This window comes from Phyllopteryx taeniolatus, chromosome 9, assembly GCF_024500385.1.
Source record: "Phyllopteryx taeniolatus isolate TA_2022b chromosome 9, UOR_Ptae_1.2, whole genome shotgun sequence".
NCBI lineage: Eukaryota > Metazoa > Chordata > Actinopteri > Syngnathiformes > Syngnathidae > Phyllopteryx > Phyllopteryx taeniolatus.
Window position 1 is genome coordinate 15,435,926 of NC_084510.1, and position 18,797 is coordinate 15,454,722.

An 18,797-nucleotide genomic window follows, 5' to 3' on the forward strand; every position below is an offset into this window, starting at 1 on the left:
ACATCAAAATAACACACTCAACTCAACTAAACTATTTATAGTTTTTTTTTTACTTCTTCCTATTTCCTTTTTAAACCTAAACTGTGCTTAACGATAAGTCAATTGATGTTCTTTCTTTTTAATTTCTTTTACTTTCCATTATATTATCTTCTGTTACATGTTGATATGTTCAATAAAAAAGCAAATCACTGTTAATTCATTGTCAATTTACAATTCAGATACAAAACATGATGATAAAACTGTATGTGCTTGTGTTTTAAAAGTCACATAATTTAATTGGATTTTTCAATGTCGATCCACAGACAAAAAAGTCTTTATGATTGCTGTTCAGCGTTTGATTAAAGTGTATTTCTCACCTTCAGAAGTATGATGTTTCTTTTTTTTATTCATTTATTTTTATTTTTTAATTCTGTGTCTTAAATTTTGTGGCTTTTTGGCACCGTGCAAAATGTTTTACACTACACTTTTAACTGAGGATGCTTTTGTTTATCATAATATTTTATCAAGATTTCTGCTGGAGAAATGAAATGAATGAAAGCTTATGTGTGTTCTGTTTCCGACAGTTAATAAAATAATTATAATTAATTATACTAAGAAATGCAAATGTATCCATAAGGGTATGTTTTATGATACGGTGTAAAATAAATAAATAGAATTCACACTTGAGAAAAAAAGTGAATTTACCTGCTGCCTCTTCATTTTAGTCTGAAGACCCTAATATGAACCATGGCTACAAATCAAACTTCCCCAAAGTGACAAAGGTGATAAAAAGGAGGAAACTCAAGCAATAAGGAAGGACAGATATGTACCTATATCACACTGTGTAGTTGACATGGACACAGACCTCTGCACATCTGTGTGTTAGTGAGTGTGTTGAAGTGTGTTCTGACCTGCACGGGGCTCTGTTTGACCTCGTTGCTGCCGGGGGAGTTGAGTCCAGAGGCCTGCTGGAGGAGGAACTGTCTGGCTGCCTGAAGAGCCTGCAAGAGTCAGAGCGGACATGATGGTAACATGTACAGTGGGTCAAATGGTGCTATACAGTGGCACATCTAAAGTTGAATTAAACCACAGCTTCCTGGATCATTTTTGCCTCTCAAGTCAAATAACACAGGAATTTAAACAGAATCAAATGTGGCTTTTTGTTGCTTCTTTGGTTGTGTATGACGACATGCACATTATACTGTACGTGGAATCTCAGCATACCACACGGGAGCTCAGTTCAGCAAGTATCAAAGATTTGTGTGAAACTTGGTCCAAAAGAAGGAGTGCCAAGAGAAGAGGAGGAATACAAACCAGAATATGAAAAGAACTGCAGTGAGTAGACTCACATTCAAAACAGTCATCACACATTACTTGTCACCGAAGTTACGGTAGAATGTTTTATTTTTTTTTTAAACATTTTAAAATAGTTAACTTCTTATTATACTTGAGTTCAATTTCAAATTCAACATCTGTCATCAACGTTAAAACAGTTGGATTGTTTCTATTATTTACTAATAGAATATAACTTCTTTTATACTTGTATGACAGTTTAGTTAAAATGTTACCTTCAGTTAATAAGGGTTTCATAACAGTGAAAGTTTGACCCTGTCTCGGAATATGAACATATCAGACCACTTATTTTGTATATTCTTTGTAAAACATTGCACTCACAAAATGAGCTTCTATGTTTTAAGCGTGTTCATGTATGCTCAGCCTCACACCACAACATGCTTTTCAACTTTGGAGAGAAGAAAATGCAGTCTAATACCGGCCACTCCTTTCTCCAGCATACTTGACTGTAACTGTCCTTTTTAGTGACTTATCTCCTCCAAACTCCTTACAAATGTCCTATTTCCATTAATTTGGTACTGCCTCACTCACGCCTGGACCCTTCACCTCCTCCTCCTCCTCCTCTTCTGTCTCACTGCTTCCCCAGTTCAAAATGGCTTGTCCATATCCTCTGAGGCAGAAGTGTGTCAGCATATCGTCATGTGTGTCACTTGCACAGTATTTATGTGTCAGAGTGATGTAAGGCGACCCTGATGCACATTGGAGAGCCTTGCTGCACATCCCCACTATTCCTCCTCCTCCACTTCTCTGCCCTCCAGTGCTGTCCAGTGAAGCCAGTAACACCAACTCCCACTGACTTTCTTCAACTTACATCTACTATTTGTCCTCATACAAGTATTTATATTATCAAAAATGTTGCCATTGGCGTGTTAAAACTCCATAATGTGCTTTTGTCAAGACAAATCCGTTTCAGAGGCAAAGGTGTTTTTGCTGGAATGTCTGAACTGTGCCGAAAACAAAACAAGAAAACACCCATTTCAAAACACACGAGCTGTGCACACACACAGACACACAAACACACCCTCGTGATGGAGGGTTAGAGAGGGGAGACAGCAGGATGCACATTTGCTTCCTCTGACTCAAAGGGGAAAGGTTCCTTAGTAAATATTGATTCATGAAAGTCTGTGTGTGTATGTGTGGACACCACAAATTAACGGCCGCAGCTCGTCAAGTTCTTCAGCGTAGAAGATCTTACGCAACCGCACATAGCCAGAAATGAGTTCTAATGCATCACTTGACAACAAGTGGGATGAGAAGAATGTTGTTGTGAAAGCGTGCAGCACAGAGTTACTGTACAATGTCACACATTTAATGAATTGTCAAATTAGACGCTCTGCCAGATTAAGTAACGTCTAATTGTAAAAACAGAGCGGGAGATTAGAGGGAGGCTGAAAGAGACAGAAATGCTCTGTGCAGTCGCGATGATGAAAACCATCTGGATGGAACGCACTTGCGACTTTTGCTGAGACCGCAATTAAAACACACATACACAGATGTGGCTGTGGAGGTGCCTGTATACATACACACACACACATGAATTTTAACACTTGAACAAAAATTTCGGGAACCCCCTCCCATTTACTGGTTTGACCTCAGCATTAAAACAAGCACAGACACACAGACACATATACACACAACCGCCCAGTTTGTTGGCATGTGGTGTGAATTAGGCCTTGAACACCATGTCTGCCCAAGAGCGAGTGTGCGCTTTTGTGTGTGTGTGTGTGCGCATGTGTGTGTGTGCGTGCATGTGTGTGTTGGCAGGAGTTGGGAAGCCATGTCTGGCAACAATAAAGGACAATTCCACCCAAATTACCACCCTGATTACCACTATATTAAAGAACCATTTATGGCTTTCATAAACGCTAGAACAGAGCAGAGGTGATGCCTGTCTCCTCTCCTATGCTTCTATTCATAGATGTGCTTTTGTGAAGCATGTGACAAATACATAGAACAAAACCCCCAAATACATAGAACAAAACCCCCCCCAAAAAACACCACAATGTTTTTGGTAAAGAAAAATTCGCACTGTGTTGTACAAAAGAATAATAAAATAAAATATAAGAGAACGTAAAGCGATAAACTGGTTTTATATACTGGTTTAATTACTAGGGCTCTGACTCAACCTCTAACTCCCGTTATTCGTGTTGACAGTATCGAATGACTTCCGAATCAGAATCGAAGTGTTACTCCTTGTAGTATTCCGAAATAAAAACGTCATAGTCCAACAAATGAAAAATCCAAATTGAACTAATGAACTGTAAAAGAATAGGCTGGCACGTCAGGCTGCGGCTTCTCCCTCTGGAAAAGTTTTTTTGTTTTACTTTAAAATGGCTTACTTTAACCAGGATCAATCGCTGTACCATGGTCCAAGATAGAACCCGAGTTGGTTTTGCGCCTGTCTGTGCCATAAATCATCGCTGGCTGGGACCAGCTGCCTCCTTACTAGCTAGCTAGCCAGCTGGCTAGCTCTCGTCATCTGATCATTATGATCAGCTGCAACAGTGAACTACAACTGCGCACATGCGCAGGAAACAATCTGCAGTGAGTCCAAATGGCGTCGGCCATAAACACAGGCTAAAAATCATGAACTATTTTGTATTTTATAAAGTAAAATGTGGTGTAGCTCTTTTCAAAATAAAGTAGCATGTTATTCTTTGAGTCGTTGTTATTTGAGAAAATTCTGATTAAATGATTGTTTTCCACACCCACTCGAATCACTCGAGTCACCACCGATTTGTGCCAAGCCATAGTCATTACTGTACATACTGTAGTATTTGGGTGTTGTATGTGAACCTTTAAGGGGCGTGGCCTAGTGAGTCATTAATAGTTGGAGTCGATTAGTTTGCGTGTGAGTTGGCGTCCTAAAGCGGCTCTACATTTTTTGTGTTGGACTATTTCTCCTGTTCACTAATTGGCTGAAATGACATCAGAGAATGTGGCTCTCCTGGCCCACACATGAGGGCATTACAGTACTTTAATTTCTCCATTTTCTTTTCACTTCACATGAGCGATGGCATATCTGAAACTCGCTTATAACTCAATTTTGACTCGCAGCACAAAACAAAAAACAGACGTCACTCTTAAATCAAGGTACTACTGTACCATTAAGCACTGTGGGGATTAAAGTTTAAAGCTTTCGAAAAGACGAACTCCCCAAAAAAATAATTACAGACATCCGGATGCTCAGAAAAACACAAAATTTAAATGAATTATTATTATTGTAATTATTATTAGGAATCATTCTTAGATATTAAAATAGTAAAATTCTGTTCTTATCAATTGCAGTGGCTACACACGTAATCATTCCCCCACAAATCTGCATTTGCCAAATAAATTATTGTGCAACTCACATTTTTCCACACAAAATAGGAAATGTGTATAACATTCAGCGTGAATTGGGAGTGTACATCTCCTAGATTCCGCAGTTGTGGAGGTGTGAGTGTAAACACAACTTGGCTGTAGATACTGTGGAAGTGTCTACACTTTTAGTGTTGGCAAACAGAACAATGACGCACTGCTCGGTGACTTATTAAGAGGCCATGGATGGGTTGATTGCATTCAAACAAATGTATCTTACATGCAATGTCATATTAACCTTTACAAATCAGTACAGGACACTTCTTATGCTTTTGTAACCTTATATGCGGTGTGAATTATGGTATGACCTTAAAATTTAAACACCCTAAAGGTCGGACAATTTGGAAACCGACAACAATTTTCGGAGAAGAAAATGCCTCCCGAGGTTAAAACTGAGGATGTTTCCTTTGTTCTTTCATCTTTTCCTTTATCACCCCACCACAGAAGGGTAAGAGTGTAAAAGAAGAGCAATATGATGATGATGCAGTCATTTTTCACTGCGTCTGTCAAACCTCATCCGAGTTCATGGTAAACACACAATTTAGTTTTATTATAAAGGGATTTAGGTCTTTTTACCCTTTGTATGAAAGTGTTAGTTAAAAAGTGCATCTTCAGTCACATGTCATCAAAGGATGAGTAGTTTTAGTTTTATTAACAGAGGATAACTTATTTTTAAAATGTGTATGACAGGTAAAAATGTAAAAATGTGAGTGGAACTTTGGCCATATAGTTAATAACTAATGACAGTTTGGCTCTGGAATGGATTGATTTATATTATTTCCTTTGTGGAAAACATTGGAGGTCAAAAAGCGTTCCGGAACAGACTGTCTTTGACCTTTAAAGTTCCAATGTGGATAAAAATTTAAACATAGAAGTTTAAAAAAAATATATATTCCCTTTTTTCAACATGACTTGGAAAGCTGATGCATCATTGTGGATTTAGTTTCAACACTTAAAGTGTAAATTTGTGTTGTGGTGGCTGTCAAGTCATAATCCCATATAGTGCTGTGTAAAGTTTACTGGAATGATGTTTGCCCACTGTCCTGAACACACACGCCGGCACGCAATTATGCATGCGCACACACTAATTTTGACATAGTCAAGAAGCTCTCCTCATTGTTGGCCCTCCTCACTCATTCCTCATCTCTCATCTTCACCCTCTCTTTTTCTTTCTGTGACCCGGGTGAGCTGTAGGATTGTAACGCACGCGCACACACACAGACACATACAAGCAACTCCTCCAAAACGCCCGCCCCCGCCCCGCCCCGCCAACCCCCACCCCACCACCCCAAACCCAACTCTCTGTTCCCCCTGTGGCATTCCTGGGGGCGCACTGCACCTTTAAAGAAAATATGAGAGAGGCCTAAGAGGGAGGCCCAACAACAGAGTCTTTGTGCTGCCGAGGAGCACACACACACACTCACAAACATACACGCACACACACACACACACACACACATCAATGGTGTCAGACAGGTTTTATTAGAGTGAGAGAGGTAGGAGGAGGAGGAAGGGGAAGGAGGGGTGACGAGGTCAGCGCTCAGCTTGGAGGCCTGAGAGCACACAGTGCGAGTGTGTGCGTGTGTGTGCGTTCTTCTGACTTGTCATCGCTCCCCTCTGTAAATCATCGCCTCTGACACAGCCTCTAATAACAGCGCATTTTTTAATTCAGCAGGGTCACCCACATACACATGTGCACACACATACACATGGCAACGGTGAGGACCAGTCTCACCCCATAATAAGGTTGGGAAAAACGGCTGACAACTGAGTTCCGTTTAAACGAGGGTGCAAAGGAGGGCATGTAAAGACGATCCATTTAGAGAAAAGGAGAGACATTTAATTTCCCTCTGCACATGTGCACGTGTGTCAAGCAAATGAGGATCTCAAGGAATATTTCTGCCAATTGTAACTGAGCTGCTGCTTGATTTGTGTACTTTTCTAGCTGCCTTTGTGCAGCACAGAACTTGACATTGCGCCTCTGTACTGTGGACATTTTGGCTGTTGTACACAAGAAAAATGCTAGGATGAGCTCCTTTTCACTCCATTAGACTGTGTGTGTGTGTGTGTGTGTGGTGTATGTGTGTGTGCCTGGTTCAGGTTGCTAAAGCAAACAGGTCTGTGTGTGTGTGTGTGTGTGTGTGTGTAGGTGTGTGTGAGAGAGTGATGAATCTGGCCTCTAATCCATCCAGTGTGTTTGGGTGAAACAGGGAGAGAGAAGCAAAGTAATCTAAACAGAGTGAAGTCTAGAATAGGGAGGGAAAAGACAGGTGGGTACCATATGTTGGAGTAATCCATCAGCAGTGACTGAAGTCCATTGTTGATGGCCAAAACGAAACAAACCTGCCCCCCTCTCACCTTCTCTACAGTCCAACCATCCACTCTTCATCCCTCCCTCCCTTTTCGGTAAACAGTCCCCGGGGCAAGCACTAGGTAGCTGTCCTTTGGGGAGAAGGAGGAGAACAGGGAGGAGGCAGGTGGTATCACATTTCTTGACTTTGACCAAGAAGAATGTGGGGAAAGAAAAGAGGAGTGAGAGGCCCATTGTTTCATGACTGAGCGCAACTGAGCAAGTGCACAAAATGCATTGCAAGTACAGTATGTCATATACTGCCTGCAGTTCCATTATTGTAGCCGGGAGGGCGCTTTGCGTTCTTCTCTCTCCCTTCCCTTGTCTGTTTTCAGCACCTGTCTCCAATCAGCCTTATCACCACCAGTATATAAACCTGCCTGTTCCAGGAAATCCTCGCCAAAGTATTGCAGTTACTTTCAGTGGTACCACGGGCCATTTACCTCCCGTAAGTCACCCTATTCCTCGTTCCCTTTTTGACTCCTGTGTCTCCTTGTTCCAGTGTGTTTTCCCCCCGTATTCCTGATCCACGTAATTCCTGCCGCCAAGCCAGCCGCCTGTCCTCACCGCTGCCTGCCACCTGTCCACACCGCCGCCTGCCAACCCACCTAGGACCACTGCCATTACCTTTCATCAATAAACTATTAATCCTTTCACATCTGCCCCCGACTGCTCTTGGATCCAGCCACTCTCTATTCGTGTCAGAATACTTCGGCCATTATGGACCCAGCAACTCCGGAGGCACTGATGAACGCACTCACTCTCCAAGGAGCATAGGAAAACAAGAAAAGACTCTCCAAGAACTCATGGAATCCCTACACTCCCTCACACAACAGGTATCCCTCCTTTCTTCGACGATGCGAGCTAACCCTCTACCTGTAAGTACGCCTTCCGAGCCCACAGCCTCAGCGCCACCATGCCTCCTGCATAAAGAACCTCATGTTCCGCCGCCCAAGCCCTACTCCGGGGACCTAGGTGCATGTAGCCAGTTTCTACTCAATTGCTCACTCGTTTTCAACCTTCAACCATCCCACCGAACAATCCAATCGTATCGCCCAGCGGCTGTGTATCTAGTGCGGTCAAACCGGTCACTTTATTTCCTCATGTGCCCTCCGCCCAAAAGACCAGAGCATCGTGGTGAGCCAAAGCTCCATCCCCTCAAGCTCTCCTTCTCGCATGACCGTTCCCGCTTGCATTATAGTTTCGGCTCTTAACACCCCCATCACTGCCCTGATTGATTCCTTTGCCGATGACAATTTCTTTCATGAAGCCATAATCCACCAGCTCCAAATTCCTCTCCAACTGCTTCCGTTGCCAAAGAAGGTCACAGCCCTGGATGGCCGTATCATCTCCGCTGTTACCCACCAAACTGTGCCATTCATCTTGCTTATTTCAGGAAATCACCGCGAAAACATTTCCCTTTTTGTTATCCCTTCTCCGGATACTCCATCAGTCCTTGGAATTCCCTGGCTTAAAAAAACATAACCCCACCATAGACTGGACACACTTAGCCATCACCGGATGGAGCCCTCACTGCCACTCACACTGCCTGCTCTCAGTTATACCTCCTTCTGGTACACCACCACCCTCTTCCATGATCGTTGACCTCTCCGCAGTCCCTGGAGAATATCATGATCTCTCTCCGGCATTTCGTAAAGATCTGGCCATTTCTCTAACCCCCCCCAACCACCACCGCCCGTATGACTGTGCTATTAATCTGCTGCCGGGGGCACCTCTTCCCTCCAGCCATCTCTACAACCTTTCCCGACCTGAGAAGAGGACTATATCCATGACTCTCTGGCTTCCAGACTCATTCGACCTTCCTCTTCTCCAGTTGGGGCCGGCTTCTTTTTTGTTGCAAAGAAAGACACCACTCTCCGCCCATGTATTGACTTCTGTGGTCTCAATGATATCACCGTGAAGAATAACTCTCCGCTTCCCCTCATCAACCCCTCGTTTGAACCCCTCTGTGACGCCCATATATTCACCAAATTGGATCTACGGAACGCCTACCACCTCATCCGTATCCGAGAAGGGGACGATTGGAAGACCGCCTTCAATACCCTTCTCGGACACTTCGAGTATCTGCTCATGCCATTCGGTTTAACCAACGCCCTTACAGTTTTCCAGACATTTATTACTGACGTCCTCCGTGACATGATCAACGGGTTCGTATTTGTATACCTTGATGACATCATCATTTTCTCCCGCTCCCCCATAGAACACCGCCTCCATGTACGCCAAGTCATTCAGCGTCTCCTTGAAAACCGGCTATATGTTAAACCTGAAAAGCGCGAATTCCACCTCTCCTCCGTACACTTCCTGGGCTACGTCAACTACAACCCGACCCTGCCAAGGTGCAAGCAGTCGTTAACTGGTGCAGTCCCACCATCCGCAAAGAACTACAACGTTTCCTTGGTTTTGCCAATTTCTAGCGTCGGTTTATCCGTGATTACAGCAAGGTCGCTATTCCCCTCGCTAGCCTCACATCCGCCAGCTCCCTCTTTCGTTGGACCCCGGCAGCATCCCAAGCATTCAACCGACTCAAAATCCTGTTCACCAGTGCGCCCATTCTTCGCCACCCCATCGATATTGTCTCTGACACAGGTCCTCAGTTCCCATCCCTGGTGTGGAAGGAATTCTGTAAAGTGGTGGGCGCAGCAGCCAGCTTGTCATCGGGATATCATCCGCAGACCAGCGGCCAGACGGAGTGGGCAAACCAATCCCTGGAATCAGTCCTCCGTTGTGTTGCCGCATGCAACCACTCCTCCTGGAGCTCATTCCTCCCGTGGATTGAGTACGCCCACAACTCCCTCAGCAGTTCCGCTACCAGTATGTCCCCATTCATGGCTTGCTATGGTTACCAACCGCCGGAGCGGGCAGTGGCAGTCCCCGCAGTCAAGGATCATATTCAGTGGATCCAGGCTGTATGGAATGACGTCCGTGCGGCATTGACCCGGTCCGCCGCACGCAACAAACAGCTTGCGGACCGTCATCGCTCCCCGACGCCCGAATACAAGGTGGGCCAATCTGTCTGGCTTTCTTCTCACGACCTCCCACTTCAGACTGAATCCCGTAAACTCACTCCCCGTTTCATTGGTCCTTTCCCCATTACCAAAATCATCAATCCCACTTTCGTCCGGTTCAAGCTTTCACTGTCCTTGAAAATTCACCCAACCTTCCACGTCCCGTTGCTTAAGCCTGTCTCCACCTGAGCCCTCCGGACGAACCCACTCCACTCCCCCGGATTATTGACGACCATCCGGGGTTTACGGTGTCGCGCATCCTCGACGTGAGGCCTAGGGGATGGGGGTTCCAGTACCTAGTTGACTGGGAAGGCTATGGGCCGGAGGAGCGGTCGTGGATTTCCCGGAAACGAATACTCGATAATACCCTTTTGGACGACTTCTACGCGGCTCACTCGGGGAAGCCCGGCAGGACGCCTGGAGGCGTCCGTTGAGAAGGGGGTACTGTCATATACTGCCTGCAGTTCCATTATTGTAGCCGGGAGGGTGCTTTGCGTTCTCTCTCTCTCTCCCCTCCCTTCTCTGTTTTCAGCACCTGTCTCCAATCAGCCTTATCACCACCAGTATATAAACCTGACTGTTCCAGGAAATCCTCGCCGAAGTATTGCAGTTACTTTCAGTGGTACTACGGCTCATTTACCTCCCGTAAGTCACCCTATTCCTCGTTCCCTTTTTGACTCCTGTGTCTCCTTGTTCCAGTGTGTTTTCCCCCCGTGTTCCTGATCCACGTAATTCCTGCCGCCAAGCCAGCCGCCTGTCCTCACCACTGCCTGCCACCTGTCCACACCGCCGCCTGCCAACCCACCTAGGACCACCGCCATTACCTTTCATCAATAAACTATTCATCCTTTCACATCTGCCTCCGACTGCTCTGGGATCCAGCCACTCTCTGTTCGTGTCACAGTATGTCTGAAGGGAGAAGGGCCTGTAATACACTTCTAGCCATATAGATCTACTCCTCCCCCAGGGGAGTGCAGGAAAAAAAGGGATGGATATAGAGGGTGAAGATGCAGAGAAAAGACCGTCACACTCAACTGCTTCTCTACAGGACTGCATGCTTTCTGATTTTGGATCGGCAGGAGACATGGCTTCACAGGGAGGGGCGGGGCGTATTTTCTTCACAATCCTTTCTTTAGTTTTCTTCACTTTTTCGGGGGTTGTTATTGAAGCTGAAAGCTAAGCTAGAGCTGGTTCAGAGCTGCCCTTCCTCCTGGGTCACCTCCATGATCCCTAATATCCTCTGCCCACTGGGCACCATCATTTGTGCACCTCAAAAACCAACCACACTTTTATTTTGACTGACTGACTTGGGTTACTTGTTTTGTTTTACTACTCTAAGGACCTTATATTTTCTATGCTCCTTGGAGCATAAGGTACACTTTCATAATCTAATGTGATGCAATACAGTAGCTGGATCAAGAGTCCTTTCCAAAATTATCTATTTTCACTTAATTTGTCCTAAAATTAGGTAACTGATGGTGTAGTGGTACACTTGCCTGACTTTGGTCCGTTCCTATTTAGTGACGGCGTGAATGTGAGTGTGAATGGTTGCCCGTGTCTATATGTGCCCTGCGACTGACTGGTGACCAGTTCAGGGTGTAGTCCGCCTTTCGCCCGAAGTCAGCTGGCATCGGCTCCAGCACGCCCGCGACCCTAGTAAGGAGAAGCGGTTCAGAAAATGGATTGGTGGGTGTCCTAAAATTATTATTAATGAATTACAACTATATATTTATCCATCTATCTTTGCAAGTGATATATAGTGGCAGGCAGAACAATGAAATGATCTTATACAATAAATGGCAGACGATACAGTAAACCTGTGGATGCACCGGCTGCCATTCGTCCAACAGAATAAGTCAAGGCTTCTTACGATTATATCAGTTTTGTGTTCTATTAAACGCCTACATTTCACACAGTAAAAAAAAAATTGTGAGTAAATTGAGACGAGATCATTCATATTTCTCTATTTATATTTTCGTTTATACTTTTCTGTTTGTTTAGAATGTTTTTGCGATTTTTCTAATGTTAAATGGATGCCTTGTTTGGGAAATTTTTACCGAATACATATAACTTACCAGCTTTTTCTGTCGTTAGCAAGTATTATGGCTTTCTTGTGTAAAATATTCTCAAAGTGGTATACCGCTTGAATTAAAGCGGTATACCACTTTGAGAATATTTCATATTGCTTTTGTATTGGATCTCATTAGACTGAGCATGTCTACCTAAATTATTGAAGTACCTACCAGTGATTTAAATATTAACAATACTTTTTAATTCAATTTAACTTTTTTCTGATTTTAAAAATCATTATCAATATACTTGAATAAGAAAAAAATCACAGGGTTCCTCTGAGTTAACATGAGTTGTGTAGAATTTATTTAATCAAATATGGTTCATTGACCGTGGGAGATTTTATTACAGTGCAGCCAATGTTTTTTTTTTTTTTGAGGTAGGCAAAAGCATTGGAAAATACATTTTCTAAACAGCTGGCAGCATCATTAAATGTAATACTTGATTCATTATGTCAACTGACAGAATGAATCTCTCAACAAAAACTAACTGAAACTCAATAGTTTAATTTTGTATTGTTATTGTTGCTATGGTGCAGACTCCTCAGAAAACGGCAAGTGGATCAATGTTTCCTGGAGGTAAACATATATGAGCAGGGTGCAGACGGAGCAAAATCCTGCTAAAGCCTCCCAATTTTACAGTGAGTTACAAACAGACGAGGCTCTGCCAAGTCTTTGCCCTGTTCCTCTGTGTCGCCCTCACACAGGGCTTCTCTTTCTCTGGAATTAATCATCTCCCTCACCAGCTTTGCAACCATTTGTTTCCACTCAAAACGACTTCAAACTGGCTGCCCACCTCTAGAATGAGAATGGCAGCTCAATCTCTTGCTGAGCTGCCGCTATCTGGGACACCTACAGAAACACTAGCCAAGCGCAGCACTCCTCAGCTATTTAATGTAATGTTTCCGCAATATAAAGGCTCCGTTAGAGAGCTGAGGTTTTAAAATGGCTGAAGCCAGCTTCTTTGGGCCCAGACTGACCATTAAAGAGAGGAAAGACCGTGCGCTAGTGCCAATGCAATAAAAACTCACAAACTCCAAAAGGAACATCAAAAAAATGCTGTAATGCTTGCCGATTTTAGATTTTTTTTTCCACATCTTATTTTTCACAAAAGTGACCTGTTTGAAAATTCAGGAAGGGCCTTGTTTTCCAGATGGTTCTCTTCAGTGTAAAACTGTGTGGCGGAATGAGAAAACCTCGCCTTCCCGACAATCATCTAACGTTTCTATTGATTCGCAGGGGTATAGACGTAGTCATAAAGGTTTAATGACTGAATACCCAGGACTGCTTTATATCATTACATAATTTACCATCACACTCACATGTCACATCCTAAGAAGTAGTAACAACAAATGATTTCTCAACATTTGAAGAATCCAACGAGGTGAGAAGGGCCAAGAAATAGAGAAACTCCTTTCCTTACAGTATAAAAGGGGCTTCCTCTGTACTCTGGGCCTCATTGGAGAGTCGGGGCGGCTAACGCACACACACACACACACACACACGTCATACATTATATGGACATATGCAGTATCCCTGCGGTTTCCAAAACAGCTCGTTTGGCAAGAGAGGAAGGTCTTACTCCAGACAGACTCAGCCCACAGCAGAACACACACACACACACACGCACACGCACACGCACACACACACACACACATACATTGAGCCTACTATTAGTTCGCCCTCATCATGTATAAGTTAGGATAGTTTAGTAGCTTGGTCATGCTCCAGGGCAGAAAAGGCCACTTTGCTCTTATTTGGTTGACCTCCAGAGTTGAAAGCGCTCCTCCTCCCCAACGAGAGAAACCCCTTAGAGGGGAGGCTGTGCGGGCCGGGCCATGATGAGCATAGTTCTAGCCTGGCACCCAGGCCGCACATATGGAAGCCGTTTAACTGTTATTATTAATAACCAAAAGGAGAGAGTAAAAAAAATTAAACAAATAACACATGCAAGAAACTGCCAAGACCCAGCTCAGGAGACAGAGTGAAAGCACACTTAGATGTAAACAGAGACTGTCTGTCATGTGCACATGAACACACACACATAGAGACAGACGCACAGCAAGACAAATGTGCACACAAAGGCATATTGGTTATTGAGAAAAACTCCTTCCTCGTCAGTGGCCTATCAGATTATTGCCTGCATGCCTTGATAGAAGAAAATGTCTTTCATGTTTTTGGTTCAGAGAGTTTTTACACCTGGCTGTGGCTGTGGGGCAGGACACACCCTCACACCCAACCCTACACCACACACACACACAGACACACGCAAACAGCGGAAGTGGTTGAAAGATCAACAGTGGCTGACTGCTGTGCAAAAAGTTGTACTGATGGACAAGCATAAGACCTTGAACTTCAAAAGCAAGGGTGGGGGATCTTTCAAAAAGAGGAAGTGGTTACATTTCAATTACATAATCAGTCTAAAAATGGTTGTATTGATTTTATTTTAATGCAATATATATCCATCCATCCACTTTCAACACCACTTATCTGTCATGAACATGGTTAGGACGACGGCGAGGAACGCAAGGCAAGAACATGGTGGACCCAATTGCAGGGAAGCAGGGAGGCAAGGCAGGAGTGCGGGAATCTCAAAATAATAATATTTAATCACAATGATAAAACAACAGGCGACTATGACAAAAACAACTGGCGACTATGACAAAAACAACAGGCGACTATGACAAGGCAAGACGTGACAACGACAATGAACCGACGAGAACTGAAAGAAACCAGGGAACTAAATACAAACAAATTGACGAGACAACGAGGAACACCTGGACAAGACGAGTGGCTAGAGAGAGCTGATTGGTCAACACAAAGTAGACGAGAACAGGTGGACACAACAACCTAATGAGCACACGACAAACATGGAACACAGGAAAACATGGAACAAAACTAAACAACCCAAACCAAAACACAGACCATGACAGTACCCCCCCTCTAAAGGAACGGATCCCAGACGTTCCCCAAACAACAACCAAAAAGTCACCAACCCAGGGTGGGCGGAAGGGGGCCTGGAGGAGGGTTACAGAGTCCACCCCTCAGGTCAGTCTGGTGGCCATCCAGGCCACCCGAGGTGAGGTGCTTGGCTGAACGGGTCAGGAGGTCGTCCAGGACGCCAAGCACCAGGGTCTTTACAGGGCCATTCAGGCGGACGGCCACGGTGCCGAACCCAATGGTAATGCAGGGGCCAGGCAATAGGGTTGGGTGGCGGCCGCTGGACGAGCGCCGCCGGAGCGTGGTCGGGTGGCGGCCGCTGGACGAGCGCCGCCGGAGCGTGGTCGGGTGGCGGCCGCTGGACGAGCGCCGCCGGAGCGTGGTCGGGTGGCGGCCGCTGGACGAGCGCCGCCGGAGCGTGGTCGGGTGGCGGCCGCTGGACGAGCGCCGCCGGACCGTGGTCGGGTGGCGGCCGCTGGACGAGCGCCGCCGGAGCAAGGACGGGTGGCGGCCGCTGGACGAGCGCCACCGGAGCAAGGATGGGTGGCGGCCGCTGGACGAGCGCCGTTGGAGCAGGGTCAGGTGGCGGCCGCTGGACGAGCGCCGCCGGAGCAAGGACGGGTGGCGGCCGCTGGACGAGCGCCGCCGGAGCAGGGTCAGGTGGCGGCCGCTGGACGAGCGCCGTTGGAGCAGGGTCAGGTGGCGGCCGCTGGACGAGCGCCGTTGGAGCAGGGTCAGGTGGCGGCCGCTGGACGAGCGCCGCCGGAGTAGGGTCAGGTGGCGGCCGCTGGACGAGCGCCGCCGGAGCAAGGACGGGTGGCGGCCGCTGGACGAGCGCCGCCGGAGCAAGGATGAGTGGCGGCCGCTGGACGAGCGCCGTTGGAGCAGGGTCAGGTGGCGGCCGCTGGACGAGCGCCGCCGGAGTAGGGTCAGGTGGCGGCTGCTGGACGAGCGCCGCCGGAGCAAGGACGGGTGGCGGCCGCTGGACGAGCGCCGCCGGAGCAAGGATGGGTGGCGGCCGCTGGACGAGCGCCGTTGGAGCAGGGTCAGGTGGCGGCCGCTGGACGAGCGCCGCCGGAGTAGGGTCAGGTGGCGGCCGCTGGACGAGCGCCGCCGGAGCAAGGACGGGTGGCGGCCGCTGGACGAGCGCCGCCGGAGCAGGGTCAGGTGGCGGCCGCTGGACGAGCGCCGTTGGAGCAGGGTCAGGTGGCGGCCGCTGGACGAGCGCCGCTGGAGCAGGGTCAGGTGGCGGCTGCTGGACGAGCGCCGCCGGAGCAAGGACGGGTGGCGGCCGCTGGACGAGCGCCGTTGGAGCAAGGACGGGTGGCGGCCGCTGGACAAGCGCCGCCGGAGCAAGGATGGGTGGCGGCCGCTGGACGAGCGCCGCCGGTGCGGGAGCCTGGCGCAGCTGCCGAGGAGCCGGAACGGGAGCCTGCCGCAGCTGCCGATTAGCCGGAACGGGAGCTGCAGTCGCTTCCTCAGCCTGCCGCCATTGAGGTATGGGAGTAGAGGGTACGGGAGTGGAAGAGTGCACAAGGTCTCGGGAAGGTGAACTAGGAAAAATGGCTGGTACTGAACATGGCTTGGGGGCAGGTTTGACTAGACGTGACTTAATTGGAGCCGTGGAACAACGTGTGGGAACAGGTGAAAAATCAAGTGATTTGTGAACAGGGGGGGAAAAACGAGGGGGCAAAATTTGACCTTTACTTGGGCGCCTCCGTTGGCCACCACGCGGCGGTCCCGGGTAGATGGCCAAACGGGTGCCCAAGAAAAGGTCAGAGGGAAAGGATTTGGACTCACTGGGGTTGGAAACGTGGAAACGTGACAAAAACTGACGAGGACGGGATAAACTAGGGAAGGAACCAGAAAAATCTAAATCTGTGTCAGAGTCAGAATCCGACAGGAGGTTAACTAAATCAGGGCCATCTTCACAATCAGAAAAATCGGAATCTAAAGAAACATGTGGATGTACAATAGTAGGGCATGGTGAATAGCTAGGACAAGTGGGGGGACCCGAGGAAAAGGACAGAAAAGACTGAATGATAGGGCTTACTGGAGGAGGGTAGGTATGGATGGCAGGCTGAGGACGGTGGGAGCCAGTTTGGTGGCGTCCAGGGTGACGCCATGTTCTTCCCGCTGGGTCCTGTTCTGGTCGGTTCATTCTGTCATGAACATGGTTAGGACGACGGCGAGGAACGCAAGGCAAGAACATGGTGGACCCAATTGCAGGGAAGCAGGGAGGCAAGGCAGGAGTGCGGGAATCTCAAAATAATAATATTTAATCACAATGATAAAACAACAGGCGACTATGACAAAAACAACTGGCGACTATGACAAAAACAACAGGCGACTATGACAAGGCAAGACGTGACAACGACAATGAACCGACGAGAACTGAAAGAAACCAGGGAACTAAATACAAACAAATTGACGAGACAACGAGGAACACCTGGACAAGACGAGTGGCTAGAGAGAGCTGATTGGTCAACACAAAGTAGACGAGAACAGGTGGACACAACAACCTAATGAGCACACGACAAACATGGAACACAGGAAAACATGGAACAAAACTAAACAACCCAAACCAAAACACAGACCATGACATTATCCTGGCTAAGCTTGCGGGGCGCTGGAGCCTATCCCAGCTGACTTCGGGTGAAAGGAGGACTACACCCTGAACTGGTCACCAGTCAGTCGCAGGGCACATATAGACACGGACAACCATTCACACTCACAGTCACACCGTCACTAAGTGGGAACTGAACCCACACAGCCCACACCAAAGTCAGGCGAGTGTACCACTACACCATCAGTGACCCGAAATACACACACACACACACACACACACACACACACACACACACACGCGCGTATATATAAAGTATCCATCAAATATTCTACAGTATAGTAATGAATATATACTGGACGTGGAAAAATGACGAAAGTCATCACCCCCTGTCCCTGAGAGTCCAAATAAAGCCAAAGGATGAGGAAAGAGTTACATTCTTCTCCCTGTTGACTCTAATCTTTACTTGAAAATTGCCCACACAAAGAGCCAACACACACTAGCTAATTAGAAACACTAGTCCTATGGAAGCTATTGTGTGCATGCTGTGTACATAAAAGTGTGTGCATCTTGGGTTGTTTCCTGGGTAACTACTGTGCCGCGTTTTAATTGTTCCACTTCTGTCTTAAAGAACTCATTCTCCTCTCGATTTCCATCTCTTTGTGTGATGGTAGAGTGACATAATCAGGGACTTTAAGAAGGTAGAGGTGAGACAACATGTGACCTGTTTGATCCATTTGCATCTAAAGAACTTTAAAAAAACAGTCTATCAAATGATTGCTACAAACAAGTCCCTACTAACAATTACATATACAGGACGACAAACCAGAAAAAAAAAGGAAAAGTCTGCCTCTGCTTGTGTGTTTAATCACAAAATCATTTAATTACATTATGCTTGCGCATCTGCATGAGCAGTGGAGTCCCCTTGCATATTGTTGTGTGCACTTCCCTCGTTATACGTGTGCGTGTACGTGTACGTGTTTGTGTGTGTGTGTGTGTGTGTATGTGTGTTATTTACCTGACAGCACAGGCAGGCCTGAGCTTAAGTGCTTCTAAACACTCCCGTGACAACCAAAACCGACCTCAGCACTCCAGGTGCCCGGGCAAATGTGTATAACTCAGTCTCCACAACAAAGATGGGGCAGACACACACA

General features: G+C 46.6%; 1 protein-coding gene across 5 annotated transcripts in view; it reads right to left on the minus strand.

The window, feature by feature from the left end:
- The window catches only part of foxp4 (forkhead box P4), a 104,198-nt gene that overhangs the window by 48,713 nt on the left and 36,688 nt on the right, over window positions 1–18,797 (minus strand). For all 5 annotated transcript variants that reach the window (XM_061784704.1, XM_061784706.1, XM_061784703.1 and 2 more), the window contains exon 3: window positions 891–980. In XM_061784704.1, the coding sequence (XP_061640688.1) occupies window positions 891–980 (90 nt within the window). The remainder of the gene's footprint in view (window positions 1–890; window positions 981–18,797) is intronic.